The sequence below is a fragment of the Lepisosteus oculatus genome, chromosome 5 (assembly GCF_040954835.1).
Source record: "Lepisosteus oculatus isolate fLepOcu1 chromosome 5, fLepOcu1.hap2, whole genome shotgun sequence".
Classification (NCBI taxonomy): domain Eukaryota; kingdom Metazoa; phylum Chordata; class Actinopteri; order Semionotiformes; family Lepisosteidae; genus Lepisosteus; species Lepisosteus oculatus.
In genome coordinates, this window is record NC_090700.1 from 5,887,907 (window position 1) to 5,906,273 (window position 18,367).

An 18,367-nucleotide genomic window follows, 5' to 3' on the forward strand; every position below is an offset into this window, starting at 1 on the left:
AACTTGCAAGGAGAAACCCTCCTTAGCACCAGCACCAAGAAGTAAGAAAATGTCTTTGGTCGTCACCCCCCATGTGAAACCAGAAAACATTCATTCTCCCAGTACCAAACGCGACAGAGTGACCCACCAGTTTGCCTCCTGGTAACCCCCACTATAAGTTTTCTTTGAGATCTCTGCCACAACTGCTAAAACACTTCTCAAGCCAGGCACTAAGCTTCTCAAATATACTGGGCATGTTAAGAAATATTCTATACCTTGAATAATACTCGCATGCAAAAGTAAGAAACATGGAGCAAAACATTATTTTATGGTTATTATAACTTGTCACATTTCCAAACAAAACTGAGGTTGTGCAAAGAATGTTTTTAATGCTCCACAAGATGTGTGTGATTTCAAATGTCACTCTGTTAATTAAAATGCATGTGCTCGCTTTAATAAGTAATAATACAAATCTCTTTTGTTTTTCCAGAGGTTCTCCTTGAAATACATCAGCACTCCAAATCTTGTGAGTATCAAGAATGTCTTCATTATTCTTTGTTATTTTTTGATTTAACTTAATATGATTTCTTAAGTGATTGAATCAGTGCAGTTTTAATTTGTTTGTTAATGAAAGTCAGTCCAGTTATGGGAGAATTATTTCGCTTTACCAGGATTAATTTATATCTGCACTTGTGAACAGTCTTGTTCTGCACCTACTTATTACTTAATGCCTATTTATACTTTGTATATGTTCCTCTATAATCATTACTTAATACCAATGTGTACCTACAATATGTACCAATGTAATTAATACCTACTTAAACTATATATGTATACCTAGTAAATTACTTAACACCAACCTATACTGTATGATGTAATGTATTCATATGTTATGTACCTAATTAAGTATTCAGGTGCAGAATAATGAGCCCAGTGTTGTCAGGTGTGATAAAATCTGCAGAGATGGATCCAGTGATGTTTGGCCAAAAAACATTATTCATGCCAGGCTTTTAAGGGAGGAAAAAAACAAGCAGGATATTTATAAAGAAATGTACTTATATATCCTTAAACAAAACATGCTGTGCTGATTGAGCTAATTTTTAACACATCTTCAATTCAGAATCTGAAGCACAGGCTGACTAAATATTAGTGTAAAAAACTCAACAGGCTAATGACAGTGAAACTGATATGTTTACACTGTGTGAGCAATCCATTATGAATGCAGTGAAGAGAGCTGCTCTTGAAGTAAGCTTAAATAATATACACACTAGCTGCATGTTGTAATATAAAGGTATGTTACAGTTAACTGAACAGCTGCAAATATTTGTTGAAAGCAAAAGCAAACAGTGCTTGTCCAAGGATGAAATGTTTTCTGAGTGCTGATTTGGCTGGGGCATAGTGCAATACTGTTCTAGGTCCTATAGACTGTGAAGAAAAGATCAATTCAAATGATCCATTTGTTTGAAGCTGGAGCAGAGCTCCTCAACTTATGAAGAGAGGCTGATGTATATTGGAATTACAGTGCTTTGCAAAACCAGGTCAGTGTGCAACAGAGTGCCCTAGGCTAGCAGTTGGTAACCCTCAATTCATGTGCCAGCTCTGGCACGTGAATTATTTTTCTAGGTACAGCAAGCCATTCTCTTTCCCTCTGGAGTTAGAGATTCCAAATACCACATACTTTGTATGTGCTATTTAGTGCTTGTATGGTATGCCTTTGGGTTGTGAGTGCAATGAATCCACTGGAGCTCACTGCCAGCCCACTGGAGTTCAGCGGGTGTGAGCCTGGTCAGTTCCTGGATGGGAGACCTCCTAAGAAAGCTAAGATTGCTGCTGGAAGAGGTGTTGGTGGGACCAGTAGGGGGCGCTCACCCTGCGGTCTGTGTGGGTCCTAATGCCCCAGTATAGTGATGAAGGACACTTTTTACGCCAACATAAAACCAAGGTCCTGACTCTCTGTGGTCATTAAAACTTCCCACTGGCAGCTGATGTGTGGTGAGTGTAACACATGCTACACACTGGTGGTGGAGGGGAGTCCCCAGTGCCACTTTTGAGTGGAGTGACCTGTCCTATGTAAGTAAAGGAGAGCAGCAATACGAAAAGGCTGAACTGTCTGGCAAGTGTCCATATTTGTTTCAGGGCCCCTACTAGATGGAGCTTCTGTGACTTGCACATTAATCCCAAGAGCGATGTTTCATACCCACAGTCGATTTCATTGCTTAATAATGCTTGCATTAGCACAAAAGCTGCAATCAAAATGTAAAAAAAAAAAATGGAACATTACAAATGGGACCAGAAGCACTGCTGCAGGACTCTGGCCTTGTGCTCCAATCATCCTTTGTCATTCCAAGCATGCACGGGGCTTGACAGAATACACACCGTAACCCCCGCACTCCCTAATTCCTTCCCAGACGATTAATATAACTTTATTGCTCTTCAGGAGCGCAGCAGGTTTTTTCTGTCCTGCAGCCTTGCCAGACTGCCTGAAATTCTGCACAGGCTCCTCTCAGACTTGTAAAAGCTGCTAATCTGATTAGCGCTGCCGCAGGCCTGGTCTGAGCAGCAGTGGGAGATGGGGCCGTGCTGCGCGGGCACTGGGGCGGCTGTTGGACAGCAGGTGGGCGCAGCTCCCTAAGAGGGGCTGTCTGGAAGGGGGCAGTGCAGCCTCGCGCCGTAGAGAGCGAGAGAGCTCGGCTCCGTGCTCTGTGGAGGGGCCGCTGCTGGGCCCGGGCGCGACAGCATGATGCGGGTGTCATTTAACGTATCGACGGAAAAGTTGACCTTCACCTTGGCAACGCGACCCCCGGTCTCCTGGACGGTGAGTAGCTCGCGGCTCGCTCGCTCGCTCCGAGCCTCGCGTTGCGGCGCTGCGATTGCAGCTTTTCTGAGTGGCTTTGCAACTAGACGGCACAGGGGCATACACTGTTCTAACCCCCTGTGAAACGGAAGAATACACATTGTCCCTTTTCAGGGTTACCTGCGTGATTAAAGTACTTTCTGAAGGATAGTGATTCAACTCATGAAACCTATCGGCTTAAAAGTTTTTTTATTTCCTAACGTACCCAGTCATCTTTGTACCTTCTGAAGCAATCTAAAACACCATGAAACGAATGTACAGGCCTCTCCGTCCTCTTTAATTAATTAATTTAGTGTCAGGTGAACATGGCCTCATAGACTAGAGTTGAATTATTTTTTTTAAACGCAAGCAATGCTTACCAGGAAATGTGTTCCACACTTTAAAAAACGGGGAAAAAAACTTTGTCCTTTCGTCAGTATTTAATGTTTTGGTTCCTTCAGCACTTTCCTTTTTAGCGCGTTAACAGGCTTGCAAGCTTCGATGAATTATTATTCGTGTTCAAAAGAATGAATTAAAAGTGCCTTTCGGGGAGACGGACAACCAAGGGACTTCAGTCCAGCTCTTGACCTTATTTAAAAAAAACTAGGAAACATTTAAAATTAAATATATGGCTTTAAGCCAGTCAGCAGGTGCAGTGATGTAGTGATTTCAGGTCTGGAAACAGTAGCAAGCTTCTTGAGCTCCTGTGTAAGAACATAGGGATGGTTGCAGACAAGGGGGCCATTCGCCATCTCTAGGCTGTTTAGTAGGAGCGGCCGATGAATCCAACAGTCTCATCCAGCCGTTTCTCGAGAGAAGCCGGGGTAGCCATAAACCGCACGTCTGGGCAACTGGTGCAGTGCCTCCTGGTCTCAGTCTTCAGTGCACTTCCACGTGGGTTGGTCCCACTGCCCTCCTTGGTTCACGTTTGACTGTTTGAATGGAGCGACTTTTAAAGTCATTCACTTGGGCCTCGCCATCTGCTGCCTCCATATGGCTGTGTGTTCTGTTGCTTTACCCTACCTTGGAGGGGTTACATCTTCTTAAATCCCTTCTCTCGTGCTTCTAGACACTTGCTCACACCTGAAGAAGGCCCCACGGCAGCAGGGAAGAAACCTATTACTTGTTCCTTTGCAGCCTACGCATGCTGACGCAGCTGCCCACCTGAACTACTTGCTCTAGGTGTCTTTAATGTGCCCAGTTGTCATGCAGACCACAAGGAGAGAAAGAGAGGAGGATGGAGGAGAATAGGGTTCTCTTTCAGGCCAATGCAGTGGGCCCGGCTGTCTTGCGTCAGATATAACTGCAGATGGGACAACTGTGAGCTTTTGCAGCTAGTTGAGGTCACAGGCACTCCAGAAAAGGGGAAAGTGCGCAAATTGTTTCAAGCTTTTACACAGCCCATTTTCCATTCAAAAAGTGGTTATCGTTTTGTATGGACATATCAGTTTTCTCAGCAAATGTCAGTCTGCCTGGTTTAACTGCTGTCCTCAGTTTTCCATGACCGATCACTAGCCTTACCGTCACAGTTTTATTCACTGTAATTTAAATCACGGGGTATATACCTCATTATCACTTCTCGGTCTCTGCTCATATTGAACTGCTTCAGGGATTAAAGATTTGATCCCTCATTAGCCCCTGACATTCTCTGTCTTTGCTGATCATCGCAAGCTATGCGCTCAAGGGTGGAAGAGGGGAAAAAAAGCACTTAATCGCTCCGATGTGGCTTGGAATCCAGTGTTGGCCAGAACGTTTTTCATGGCGTTGAATATAGATGGATCCAAAACACTGAAATCAAAATTCCTCACACTCTCTGTCTTGTTTGCATACGTCACATTTCTGTATATCCCTAACTGAATTTCTGAGATTCTGAACAGCCAACGTGGAGACGCGATCTTGTCCCTCTCGCACACAGCTGCCTCCACTCCAGAAGTGACCGGGCTGCCTGCCACCAGCTGCTGCCTAAAACAAACCATTGAACCTGAAAGAGAGTCGTGAGGAGACCAGGCATCAGTCAGGATGCACACGTGGAAGAAGTTCGAGTAGGGAGCTGCGTCAGCACGTGTAGGCTGCAAAGGAACGAGAAAAGGTTTATTCCCTGCTGAAAAGAAAAAGACAACGTTTTGACATGCGAAGCCTTCTTCAGGCGTTATGCATAGGTGTAGCGTGCACACGTAATAGGAGAGAGGAGCAGCCTCTTCTGGAGACCTGCGCAGCGCTGGCGGACAGCAGGGGTGGGGTATGGTGTGGGGGGCTGTCATTTTGCATTCCATGTTGTGCGGATCGGGATGGGAACAGCAGCCACCCATTCCAGGGGGGTCTCTGGGAAATGGGTTTACAGGGATCGGTTGAGGGTGGGCCACACAGAATGGGCTAGCTAGACCATTGTTATGATGCACTGGTTCAAGTGAAACTATCCCACTAATGCAAGAGAAAGGCAGCCGTTTCACCCTGCAGCTCACAACTGACAACTTACTGAAGCTCAGCAGGTGTGAGCCTGGTCAGTAGCTGGATGGGAGACCTCCTGGAAAAGCTAAGGTTGCTGCTGGAAGAGGTGTTAGTGGGGCCAGTAGGGGGCGCTCACCCTGCGGTCTGTGTGGATCCTAATGCCCCAGTATATTGATGGGGGCACTATATTGTAAAATGGGCTCCGTCCTTGGGATGAAGTGTAAAACCGAAGTCCTGGCTCTCTGTGGTTATTAAAAATCCCAGGGAGTTTCTTGGAAAGAGTAGGGGTGTTACCCCGGTGTTCCTGGCCAAATTTCCTATTGGTCTTTACCAGTCATGGCCTCCTAATAATCCCCATCTCTGAACTGGCTTCATCACTCTCTTCTCCTCCCCACTGAGAGCTGGTGTGTGGGGAGCGTTCTGGCGCACTATGGCTGCCGTCGCATCATCCAGGTGGGGCTGCACACTGGTGGTGGTGGTGAAGGGGATCTCCATTACCTCTAAAGCGCTTTGAGTGTCCAGAAAGGACTATATAAGTGTAAGGAATTATTATTAGTAGTAGTAGTAGTGGTGGTATGAATGGAGTCTCGCCTCTTCAGGATAGTGGTGGTGAGCTTGCTTGTGGGGTCTACAACTGTTTCTTCCTCCCTCAATAAATGATTCACACATTTCTACCTGACAGGCATGTCAATTTATTTATACAAACGCATCACCCTTCGAACGTGTCACCGTGGGGTACAGTAGGGAAAAACACTACTAGCACCACAACAATCCACAGCACTTTGTGGATTGGCACCATCTTCCTCATTGGCACCAGTGAGTACTGACACCCCATTGTTTTTACAGATAAATATTTTGCATTCCAAGCAATTATGGAAATGTAAAAGAAGTATTTCCTCAGAGCTCTTCAGTCTGTGGCCTTTGTGTTTCAGTGAAAAAGAAATGAACTGTCCCCTTTGTGCTGCGGTTCAGTGTTTTGCTTGAGTGAGCTGTACTGAAACAATAGGTTCCCTTCCAAGATTTCTTTCTTCACTCAGCTCTTAAAAGGCTGCTTATAAATTACAGGTGCCGGGTTCCCAGGGGAGAGACAGAGCTGGCCCTTTAGGGCAGCCTCTCTCCTGGTACTCAGTCATGAGTGGGGGGGAAAAAATTTGGAGGGAGGGGGGCAGCTTAGTAACATCAGCACACTTGTGATGGGGGAACTTCAAAAGGCTTCCTCTATTGTAATGATGCATAATGTTTAGATAGTATCTTGACTTCCGGCTTCTTCAGTAACCTGTAATGGGACGTGAGACACGAGATTGGGAAATGAGCGTGTGTGAGTGGGAGACTGCTCCACAGGCTTTCCTCCTGCCTGTTGAGTCAAAATGAAGCTGGGTAATGGGTTCTGGGCAAGAACGGGTCTAATCCCAGGCCTCCAGGAATGAATGCCTTCAAAGGAGGTTCAACTGTTGGTGGGGAAAGAGTTGCTGTGGTCCAATGGAAGAGCTGTTTGTGTTCCTCGGTAAAGTAAAGACAACTCTGGTTTCTATACATTTTTTTCAGTCTCTCATACAAGCTGGCATGCCGAAGGTCGTTATTTCCGTAGCTTCTAATTGAGTAGCGTCGAGCCTCTGTCATTAAGCGAGGGCTGTGCCCCAGCGCTTCAGGCTTTAGTACCATGACATCAGTGACGATCCTTTCAGACACACAGCCCCACAGTGAACTTGGCCAGGCGCTGAGGTCATCAGTGCACTTTTCTCATGTGTTTGGGAGTCGGAAAGTTAATCCTCCTCCCTGTATGTCTATGTATGCTGGTTCTTCTCTTTTTCATGACACTGCATACCTAAGTAAATTAGTATCGCACATGAAATCCACCAGCTGTTTGAGCCCTTGAGCACTGGAGTGGCACCAGGGGCCTGCTGTTACCCAAAACACCAAATCAGGCTCTGGACAACCTAAACAATGTTCACCCTATGTCCTACCTATGCTTATGCTTTCTTGCACAATTTTAGGAATTGCTATTGAAGTTCAATAAAACAGTCATCTCATTGCAAATAACCTCTTCAAACCCTTCTAGTCTGGTTTCAGACAATTACACAGCACAGAAACTGCCCTTGTTAAAGTTTCTATCTTCTTGCGGCTGCTGGTGCCGATTCTCTAACACTTCTTCTTCTCCTCGACCTCAGTGCTGTTTTTGCCACTGTTAAACACAACCTTCTCCTCTAGCTGTGTTTGGAATGTCTGACGTTGCGCTAAAATGAATCAATTCTTGCCTTACTGATCAATGACTCTTCTTCTCTCTTGGGGTTTCGGTTCTGAAGTTGGGTTCATTAAGTCTGGTGTTCCTCAGTTCCTCGGGTTCAGTACTGGGCCACTGCTACTCTGCATTTACATGTTCAGCTGGTCGGATGTTAACATCACATGGTCTGAATGACCACGTCTGTGCTGACGATTCTCAGATCTACGTCCATTCTAAACCTGACACTAGGCAGCTATTTCTTGGTAGCTATAAATTCATATTATTTGATTTAAAGTGTAAAAAAAATATTATGATGATTAAAATGATAAATTATGGCGTGATCATAGATGTTTAAATATAGTATTAGATTCTGCTTGGACCTGCATGCAACTTGTATGACAAACTGATTATGGGGATTCAGGATTTGAGGAAAAATTAAAAATTCAATTCCACGTTTCTTGACTTTCTGGTGTTTCTGGGCATCTGTGACTTTGCTGTTTTCAAGTATTGCTGTCAATTGCCTTCTTGTCTCTCCTTCAGCTAGCCAGTAGGTGGCAGTCATGCTACAAGAGACTAAAGATGTAAGCTTCAAAATGATAATTCTCCTTAGTTGTTGCAGCAAATTGCCTCGCTTGTAAAGTGATGGAATTGAATACTCCAAAATTTCCTGCCAAGACATTTTTTTATTTGTAAATAATTTTATGACTTATTGGAGATAGTCACCAGTTAAGTTAATACACATAATTATGTTGTATCTTATGTTTGTCTATTATACAAGGACCAACGTTTGGGGCTATGGCTTCTTTTAAGAGAAAGCAGTGTCTATAGATTATTGGAATAAATATTGATTAGTTTCACCTCACTGGAGTGAGTCCTTAAGAGACTTCAAATTCTGTTAAGACAGCAGTTCTATACCTATAAGCCCCCATCACGGTGAAACTCATAGTGGCTGCTAACATTATATAGAAGCAGAAAGATGAATGAGATGTAGAGAAAGTTGAGTCTTGTAGCTCAATTGAATACATTTCTGGGCCATTCTCAGCCAAGCAGCCTTAAGGGGGGGCCAAAAGCTAGACTCCAAAAAACATGCTGCTAAAAACGTTCACCTCCCACCTGCCTTGAAAACCCAGGAGAACATGGGGATTGTAGGATTGGCAGAGACAAACTTTCTTTCCATCAATAGCCCGATAGTCAGGTTCTCTGCCCCCTGCTGCTACAGGTGTGAACGCAGGCTTTCAGGTAATACGGAGGTCCCCACCCCTGGTCCTGCAGTGTCGGGTTCCCAGCATGAATGGGGATCGTTATTGGTTTGATTGGACCGGTTTAGCAGCTCCTGCCAGGTCTCCAGGAGCTGCTGCTTTTAAAAGACCCGGAGCGGCTGCAGACACACTGGCTCCCCAAGCCCCGGACAGGGGGGACCTGCTGGCTCGACTCTGACACGTGACAGCGGGATTGTGAGGGAGAGATGCCTGTGTTCTGTCATCTGGCCGTTGAGTCGTACAGAAGCCCAGGCCAGCCTGCTGAACTGCCCGGTGGGAGGTTAATTAAACAGGAGAGCTGTAAGGGTCAGCTGAGAGCCTGGGGAAGGGGGATAACCCTTCGTCGTGGTCTGTACCCTCCCCCACCCCACCCCCCCGCCTTTTTAATCGTCATAGGTCTCTGAAGCAATCCAGCACATTCTTTAAAACCAACTCATTTTGTAGTATTAATCAAACTGGATTAAAGGTTCTGCATTGCTCTGTCAGCCTTACGGCAGTCACAAAACTGGACTTCAAAGGAAAGCGCTGATCCCCTAGAAGACCGCGTGAGAGCTGTGGTATTTCCCTTCCACATTTTGACAGGGGATCTACCGCAACACCACTAGGACATCTAGAGATCTCTGTGATTTCAGCTCTCGATAATTTCGGAGTGTGCGTTACGTGCCGGTGAGGTCCTAATGCTTTTAATGTTGTGATTCGTCTTGTAGCAGGTAGTGAACTGTTTGGTACTTCAGCGTTGCTCGAAGTGAAAGGAAACAAAGGCCGTCAGTAACTCGTAATTCACTTTGCTAGGTGACATTCACACGGCCTTGTACTGGTGCTCTGGGTTTCCTGTTTGTCAGTTAAACATGCTCTGACATTAATGAGATCTGCTGAGAGCTGTGTGTTCTGTGCCTGCTGTTTGCTCTGCTGTTCCCATGCCTCTCGCTGCTACAGGTTTCCTTGTCAACCTGCCTGCTGCTCCTTGGCCTGAGCTGAGAGGTGCACAAGCTTGCAGGTCTGACCCACTTTCCAAAACGTGAGAATATGAGAGCTAAAAGTAACCTGAGCATTTGTCAGCTGTCTGAAATTACTAACTACCACATTTCAAAGATTGTACTATTTCCATTGTTTGCTTTTCAGTGATAAAATGGGAGGTAATAGAGCATGGACACATTTGTGCACTGCAGGGTTCAAGAGGCGCAAAAACAAGCTTTTCCTGTTAGTTATAGGGGCGAAAGACAGATACTTGTTTTGTGTGTTTGTGCACGTTTTGTGTATTTGTTGAGTGGAGCTTGTTTTCACTTAATTTCACAAAGTAATAGTTGGATTCCTGCCTGAGTTTCATCACAAAATGTTGCCCAAGAGGACAACTGAGGACTGCAATTTTGTAATACAGCCTGTCAACCTCAAATAATGATTTTATAGCTATCTGCTGTTAGCTACAGGTACATAAGAACCTTGACTCACACAGGTCTATCTTGCAGTGTTTCATATTGCAGATGAGTGAAGGTGGTACTTCTTCTGGATGTTTCTTTGTCATAAATGTGTCAAATGTGTACTTTCAGTTGGTTTTCTTTCTTTTCTGTTGCTTCCTTTTAACTGGGATGCTGTTTTGCTTTGCTAGTCCATTCACTTTGCAGTTTTTGTTAATTCACTTCATTTAATTGAGTTGATGGCAGAAAGGAGACCTGATTCTCCAATCTGGTTTCTCTGTTCTTTGTCCAATTGTTACCGACTCCATGAGTTCTTCAATTGGCCCTCAGGTGTGAAGACTGCTGCTATCACGCCTGTGTTAAAAATACCCCATTCAAGATTAGACTGCTGTAATGCCTTACTTTGTAGAGTATCTAAATACTACAAATATTATTCCTTATGTCAAGAAGTCTTTGGTTAGTGTGCTGGCTTAAACTATTCTGTCTCCACCTGTAAATTCTGTCCTTAAATCCTTAGATTTAAGGTCGTCCATCTATATATATGGCACTGAACATTCAGGTTACCTTAAGGATTTATTGTAGGAGTATAGTCCAATACTTAATCTGAGATTTGCTGATTCAGATCGTCTTATTCTACCTAAGAACAGCTCCACAACGGGTGACAATACCTTCTCATGCCCCTTATTTATTTGAGACTCTGCAACAGTGAAAGTTTTTTAAATGTATAATCTTGTTTGTTTTCATTTGGTTATTTTGCTGTTTTCTGATCATCTAAAAAAATAAATTATCCTGAAATATTTTGCATGTCCTCACTTCCTTCCAGTAAGTTTGGTTCACTCTTTGCTGGGAGGAAAAACTCCCACAACTGAGTCTTAAAGTAAAAAAAAAAAACATTTAAATATGCATTTGCATTGTTCAAAATCACTTTCATACAGACAGAAATCTTCACTGTTTTATTTGCATTCTTTTAGTGAAAAGCAAACCACCAGTGTGCTCTTAAGGAATAAAGAAGCAGAGGAGGTCATAGAAAGGCTATTCGAATGGCTTCCTGAATTGCTCATAGGAAGCTTTAAAATGCCAGCACCTTTTTTTCAATAAAGTAAGTGGTTTTAGGAGCAAACAGTCTTTTCTATGGCTGTATTCAAAGCTTTGTGGCCAACAATCACCACCGAGAAGAATAAAATTAATTGCCACCTCCCTGTCTGGAGAGAACAGAAGTAAGTTATCCCTTTTATCCTGAGCAGATAAATCATTAATTTCGTGCACTGACTTTGTGCATGCACATTTACAGCACTTGATGATACATCTGTTGTTTTAACTTATTTGTTCCTAGTCTGCATATTTGGGTAACCTATTAGTAGTATTGGGTGTTCCTTATTAAGTAGTCAGGTCATGCACTGATAAAAGTATGTATGTACAGTATGCTGAAGTATTCTAGTTTAATATCGGTGACTTCTGTAATGCTACATAATTCAAACTGGTGCATGCATGACTCATGCTAAACAGTGGGAGGCTCCTAGGCAAATATAAAGTGAAGGGGGAACTTTTGCCTTACCTGTACTTCAGGAATGTGTAAATGCTCAGTACAGACTTTTCTTTGAATCACCTCCCTACTGTTTTGGGGAATGTGGAAGGGAAACTGCAGGCTGAGCTTCAGATCAGATAAACACTGAAACTTCTTTGGCAAGTTTCAGTCCATGTTTTCCTGGCCGAATACAGCGTCTCTTGGTTTCTGGTCATCGACACCAGCGTGCCAGAGGATTACACATGAGTGGCTGAAATGTGAACAACAGATTTTTCACTTAAGGATGTTTGTGTTTTAGGAACATGTGCTATCATATTTCGGCATCTTGTTAAGCAATAGGTTATCAAATTTCTTCAAGCATGATATTTCTGCTTTGTGAAACAGGTGTCTTAGTCGCAGTGATCAATCACTGGCTTGTCTTTGTAGCGTATTGTAAAATGACTGGTCAACCAGATTCAACTCACCCAACCAATCATTAGCTGCAAAGTCAGTACCCAACAGTAGCTTAGTGTTTGCTAAAGGCTTTAAGGTACCAAACTCTTTGATTTAATTTTGTTTGTTGAACAACATACACTGGGTGCATCATTCATATAGATTGGATATACAGTAAGCATGTCCTTATGAACTGTTTCTCATTTATTGCATTAACAATGTGAACTATAACGGAAACAAACTCATGCTTGTCTTCATTTTTTCTGCATCAGTAAATCTGATACATATAAGGATATACAATCTGGTCTGTCCTGCAGCATTTGCGGTCTATTTTTTCTGCTGAAGGAAACCTAATGTGTGTGAGGTATCGGAATTATACAAGGAGAAGCAGCAGAGGCGCCATCTCAGTATATTTAGCTGGAAGTAGTAATGAATAAGCACTTTCCACACTTTACTCTGAAGAAATGAGACCTGGATTCCACAGTCTCAGCACAAGTGGGCTCTTAATTTCTGCCCAGCTCATTTCCTCCAGGTTTTTTCATCAAATCAAACCAGAATTTTTTCTGTGTCTTTTAAGATTTGAAATACTCTGCAGTTAAAGGTCAGTGGATATAAGTGGTCGACGTGCATTAAGAGTTTTTGTTCTTTAAAAAGAGAGGTTTTGGAGATTAGTCACCGCTATATCCAAGCCTGGTTATTTCAAAATATGCCCTTGTGTTTTGTTTTCTAGACATTAATGGCAGTAAGCTGTTTAAAATTAATTGGCCACTACTTGAACAGGCTGTACTTTTTTCAGCTCTTGCTGGCTGGGGTATGATGTAATTTGTTTAAATTGTTTCAACTGTTCTTTCATGTGGAAAACCTCTGCCTTCGTTAATGTTGTACAAATGTGAAGTATCGCCAAAATTCACAGCGATACTCGCAAAGGTCAAGAGTGACAATCTGTTTCCTTACAAGCCTGCCAGTTCTGCAAATACACTAGTAAAAGTCATCTGTAGTTTACTCGGTGTGTGTTATCAAGAAGAATGTTTTTTCTTTTTGATCAGCAGTGGGAACGGATTGAGCATTTTCACTATTCTTTGTCAAATGACCCTCTTTAAATTTGCCTTTGGATAATTCTGTTTCCCAGCTCAAAGCTCCAGAATCCAGACGATTTTGAAACAAGCCAAACTGTGTCTTTTTTAACATCTCACCCAACTGGTGTTCTGTCTGCTTAGCCTCTCAGGCACAACTTGCAGGGCCCTCTGATCACTAATCCTGAGGTTTATAATGAATATACTGTACATGTGATGGCATGATTATTTTTGCCAGTTGTTGAAAGAGACATCCACATGCAACAGTCTCTTCAACAGAATGGAAACATCAGTGCAGAATTGTATAATAATTACAAGAATTATACAAAAACTCCCTATACTCACAGGAAAGTGAACAAGATTTGCTTAATTGAGATGTGGTGAAGATGCAATGTCCTGAATTACTTTGAAAAAGTGGTATTATAAAATAAACACTGAATAGCAGGACCCTACACATACATCACAGGTGATTGTGGATGAATAATAACTGGGTTAATGACAAGCTGTGGTTTGTGAACCTATGCTGCCTGCAGCATGAACAGCAGAAATCTGCATGGCGTTTAGACATGTGGGAGAAAAGTCACAGAGTCAAGTTCAGCACCCCTCCTCCACAGGTGTAGCTTGCACAATTTTTCTTTGTCCTCAGTGCGCTTTGGCAGGGTCTGTTTAGGGTTTTGTATGAATTGTGTAACGGTGCATTAAACCTCTTCAATATATCTGAGCTGCACTTGAAATCAAGTACATCTCGGTGGTGTGAGTTGATTAGATCAGCCTCTTTATCACTTTGTTGTGCTGATGTGTCTGAGTTACTGATTAACAGCAGGTCTCACACAACTTTCACCTAACCTTTGTTGCTGTGTACTGCTGGATAGGGGACAAAGTTCCTCTTTCATCCCCCAGGCCTGGCTGGTCCTTTTCTGTGGTGCTGGACTAAGCCATGGTTTTGGTAAGTAATTTTTCACTCTTGTAACAATAACAGAGATAGGCTGCATTGCACTTGTAATGTGAGATCAAAGCCAAAAAAAGGAAACAAAGATACTTGGATAACTTACACTGTCTGTGCAGTGTTTATCTTGCTGCTTTTCCGGAGTGAGGAGCTGAACAAGTTGTTCAATATAGAGGCAGTGCAGACGTAACCTTAGACATGCCTCCATTGACCATCTGCTCATTTCCTTTGTTTCTTTCTCAGTCCGCAGACTTGCAATTCCTGTTTTTGGAAACTCTGTTATTTCTTTTCATGTTCTGATCTAAATTCAGTCCCTGCCTCGGTGTGCTTTTATCCTGCTGCTGTCCCTTTATCAGAGCCACTACGACAAAGGCCCAGAATAAATCGCATCAGTCAGCCCATCGAAAATGACCAAACTCATGACCTGTTTGCAGGTTTTTAAGAGGTGCTGTAGAAGCAGCCTGACTAAGTCACATGCTCATCCCAGGAATGTCATTTCGAAATGGTTAATGGGCAGGAAGTTTGATTTGATATTGGCCCAAATCCTATTACATGTAGTAAATAAGTGGTAAAACCTGATTCACTACAGCCTAAAACCTACAACAATTGGATTTTTTTCTGTTGTGTTTCAATTAAACCCAGTTGATAAAATATCTGCCAGGGCCAGTATCTGCACTGGTCTTAAAGGGCACCTACAGTCCTTGATTGTGTTTCTTAGGTGAAAAATCTAAAATAATATATCTTAAATGTATATTTATACATTTTATTTAAAAAGGACCCAAATATTTCAGGTATATTTTAATGTACTTATATCTCTGGAAACTGGCATATTTCAACGTTTCATATATATGTATAAATCTGCTTGAATTTTATTTTATTATGAGTCTTTGTTTTAAGAATGAATTACATTTTAAAAGATCTTTTAAAATGAGCACAAAGAAGCAGCAGGCCTGGTAAACACACTTATCCTGTGAGATTGTTTAACATGGTATGATTGGCTGTTTCTAAATGGACTGAGTGAAAAGTACCAAGATGACAAGATGACAGTTAATTTGTTTCTACTTGTTTTAGTGTACAATTACAAATCGAATTACTCATAAAAATCATTCTTATTGCCACTATTGTACTAAACTTTCAGATGAATATTGTAAATATTGAAAGTACCAGTTCAAGTGACAGAGTCTTAATGTGTGTAATAAATGTAATAGAGACAGCATGCTGAGTTCAGGTGTCACATGTGACTTCTTACAGCTCTGAAGCAGGTACTGTATGTTTACACTAAGTGCTCTGATGTCATCAGCCCGCAGTGTAGCTTTCTACTGAAACCTATCCTTAAATTACAGCTTGTGACCTTAAATGTACTTGTATTATTGTTTAACGTATACTTTTGCTGCTTGCTCTGCCACCCATAACAAATGCTCTGAATTGGTTGTATTTCTGTGCCGTTTATGGAGAGACATAACTTACTCTGTACCACTACTGTAAAACTGTGCATCATAAGCACCATTCTGGGTTCAGACTTGCTCACTTTCCAGCCTCACAGACTCGCAGATTGAACAAGACTAAGAAAACAACGGGTACTGTGCAAAAGGGAAGACACTGTTGTAATTACCCACATGTTTGTTTAAATATCTTAGGCTATTTCTTGTCAGCAAAAAAAGATAGCAGCTGTGTTATTATGGAATCTTCCCACAGCCTGTGTCAGCTTGCAAGAACCTGAGCCCTAATTGAACAATATCTGATGCGTCCTCATTGCGCCCATCTTGAAAGGTACTTGAAAATACACACAATCAAGACTCTTGGCACATCGCTGTTCATGGTCCTGAGCAAACAAGCAAGCAAACAAACAAACAAAAACAAATACTAACATTTTTTGCATGTGAGCAAAAATGAACAAAAAATGCTTATGACACTGAAATCTATAGACATATGCATTGCATTGCACAAAATAATCTCGACCTTTGTGTGCGTTAGGAGATAACCTTTTATTCCAGGTAACGGGTCTGCAGGGCTTCTTTCTGTATGTGCGTTCTGAGAGTGGCTCTGGGTTTGAACTGCTCTAGATTGTTTCAGCAAGTGTAATGCAGTTTTCTGAATGTATACCGGTACACTACATGTAAAAAATCATCTTTGTGCGCATCTGCATAGTGGTATAGGAGGAAAATAAGAGCTGATGGCCAGACCTTTTAAAGAAATTATATTGTTGTGGGATCCCGTTTTATGCTGGCTGTGAAAATGGAGATGGGTACAAGTCAGAAATGGAGGAATCTACTGTACTTGGGCACCCTTTGATAGAAAACAAACTCCTCCATGTTCATTATCACTGTGATATATACAACAAATTGCGTTATCTTTCTGAAATCAGTGTGAACTAATCCTCCTCCGCCTCCTTGTTTTGAATGAGAAACTGATTAGATACATTCCCAGAGCCTACTGCTTTTAAGTAAAGCAAGCTAATACATTCACCGGTCAAAGGTAAATGAGGAATAATACGAATAAAAGGGCAGGATAGCTTAGTCTTGCTTGTCTGCTGTGGATATACCCTTGGCGCTGGCAGAAGCCTTATCCTCCTGCTGCGATCTGGCCAGTTTTGTGGGATTTGTGCGAGTGTGTGCTGGTGTGTGCTGGTGCCCCGTGTGGGACAAAGCCAGCGCCGACCTGAAATGGGGAGCGAGGGCAGTGATTCTGTGTGGATAAATGCCATGGCAACATGGGCGTGGCAGGGTAGTGTTAGAGGGGTGTAGTATTAATGATAAGCTCAGCACTGCACACTGCGCGGGAGCTCTTGATGTCGCTTCTAGCTTAGAGGAAGCCCAGTCTTCCTTCACGCTGGGGCTCAGTCTGGCCTGCGTCCTTGCTGCAGGACCGTAGGCTGTAGGAGGGGGGAAGGGTTTGGGAGTAGTTCTGAAGGCTGAATGTTGACGTTTCGGAGGTCAGCTGGACACGCCTTCCTTCCATGTCTATGTCGAATATTGAGAGGCCTTGCATCCTGGACCTGTAAATGGTCATGATTGAATGAGGTAGATGAACAGATTTGTAAAAGGTGAACCGCAGGTGCACGCAGATTATCGCGACAGTACAAGCAGTTGGTGCGCTTGAATCCGTCGTTGGCGATTTCATGGATTACAATCCTGTCAATTACCTGTCAGTCCCGACAGTCACCTGCGGCCCGTCAGTGTTTATCTGCCATGGATTTTAAACCACCAGGAAGGGGTCAGGATGGGTCTTTTTCCATGTCCAGTGCAGTAGTTTGAAATGGCTGAGAGGGACTAGACGCCTGGAGAAAGAGCCTGGGAAGCCAGCTCTGTGATTGTCTAGCGTGTGGGAGAGCTGGCTGTGAAAGGGGCCCAAGATCACTGCATTCCCTGCTGCTTTGCCTGCGCTGCCACAAGCAGTAGGTTTAGTCGGTAAACTCAGGGCAGCTTAAGTGTTGCAAAATCTGAAACTTTAATACTTCTCCTGTATTACTTTTAAACAATTTATTCCCAGTGTCCTCTACCCGAAGGACTCAAGAATATTGCTTCCACTGGAGTATGAGATTTCTAAAGTGGTTTTGATGTCATTGTGTGCGTGAATTCACTGCAAAGCACCTTTTTTTTTCTGAGCTGCCCTACGCTTCCAGAGGTTTTCCCGAGTTTTTCCTCAGTACAGAGAGAGTTGATGGCACACTTCGGTGCAAGACTCTCAGCCCCCTGTGACTCGGTTTCATTCTCGCAGAGCCGCACCGGGACGATGGCGGGGGAGCGAGCTTCCCATGCCTCACACATTTCCCAAAATGCCTTTGTCTTTCAGCCGGTGGCCTCATTACCACAGAAGCGCCCCCCCCTCCCCCACTGGGGACCGTAAGCTGTTACATCCCTCAGCTCCTTTTCGCCATTGTCTTGGCGATATAACCCTATCTCCCAAACAAACAAGCAGTTGGGCTCTGGCAAGAGCCCGCCCCCACAGGTCTAAATCAGCCCGCCCCCCCCCCCCTGCCTGCACACACTCTGCTCTCCCTGCTCCAGGGCTCCCTCCCTTTCTGAACACACTCTGGCTGCCGTGGCGATGGGCGAGCGGGCTGGCTGCAGGGAGCCTCGTGAGTGGCAGCTTTGTTCAGGGGTCTCTCGGACGGGTTCCCCAGGCTGTGTCTGCTCACTGTACAGGGCTGGCTGGCTTGCAGGGATCATGTAGAGCCTGCAGCTGTCCCGGCGTTTCCTCATGGTGGTTATGAGTCCGGTAAGAAGGATTTATTCT

General features: G+C 43.5%; 1 protein-coding gene across 5 annotated transcripts in view; it reads left to right on the forward strand.

Moving 5' to 3' along the window:
* The window catches only part of spata13 (spermatogenesis associated 13), a 42,065-nt gene that overhangs the window by 4,457 nt on the left and 19,241 nt on the right, over positions 1–18,367 (forward strand). The window contains exon 3 of one of the 5 annotated variants that reach the window (XM_015341468.2): positions 470–505. In XM_015341468.2, coding sequence (XP_015196954.2) covers positions 470–505 — 36 coding nt within the window. Of the gene's footprint in view, positions 1–469; positions 506–2,464; positions 2,795–14,032; positions 14,132–18,110; positions 18,350–18,367 lie in introns of those variants that run through there. The other 4 variants (XM_015341466.2, XM_015341471.2, XM_015341470.2 and 1 more) reach the window with 4 other exon arrangements.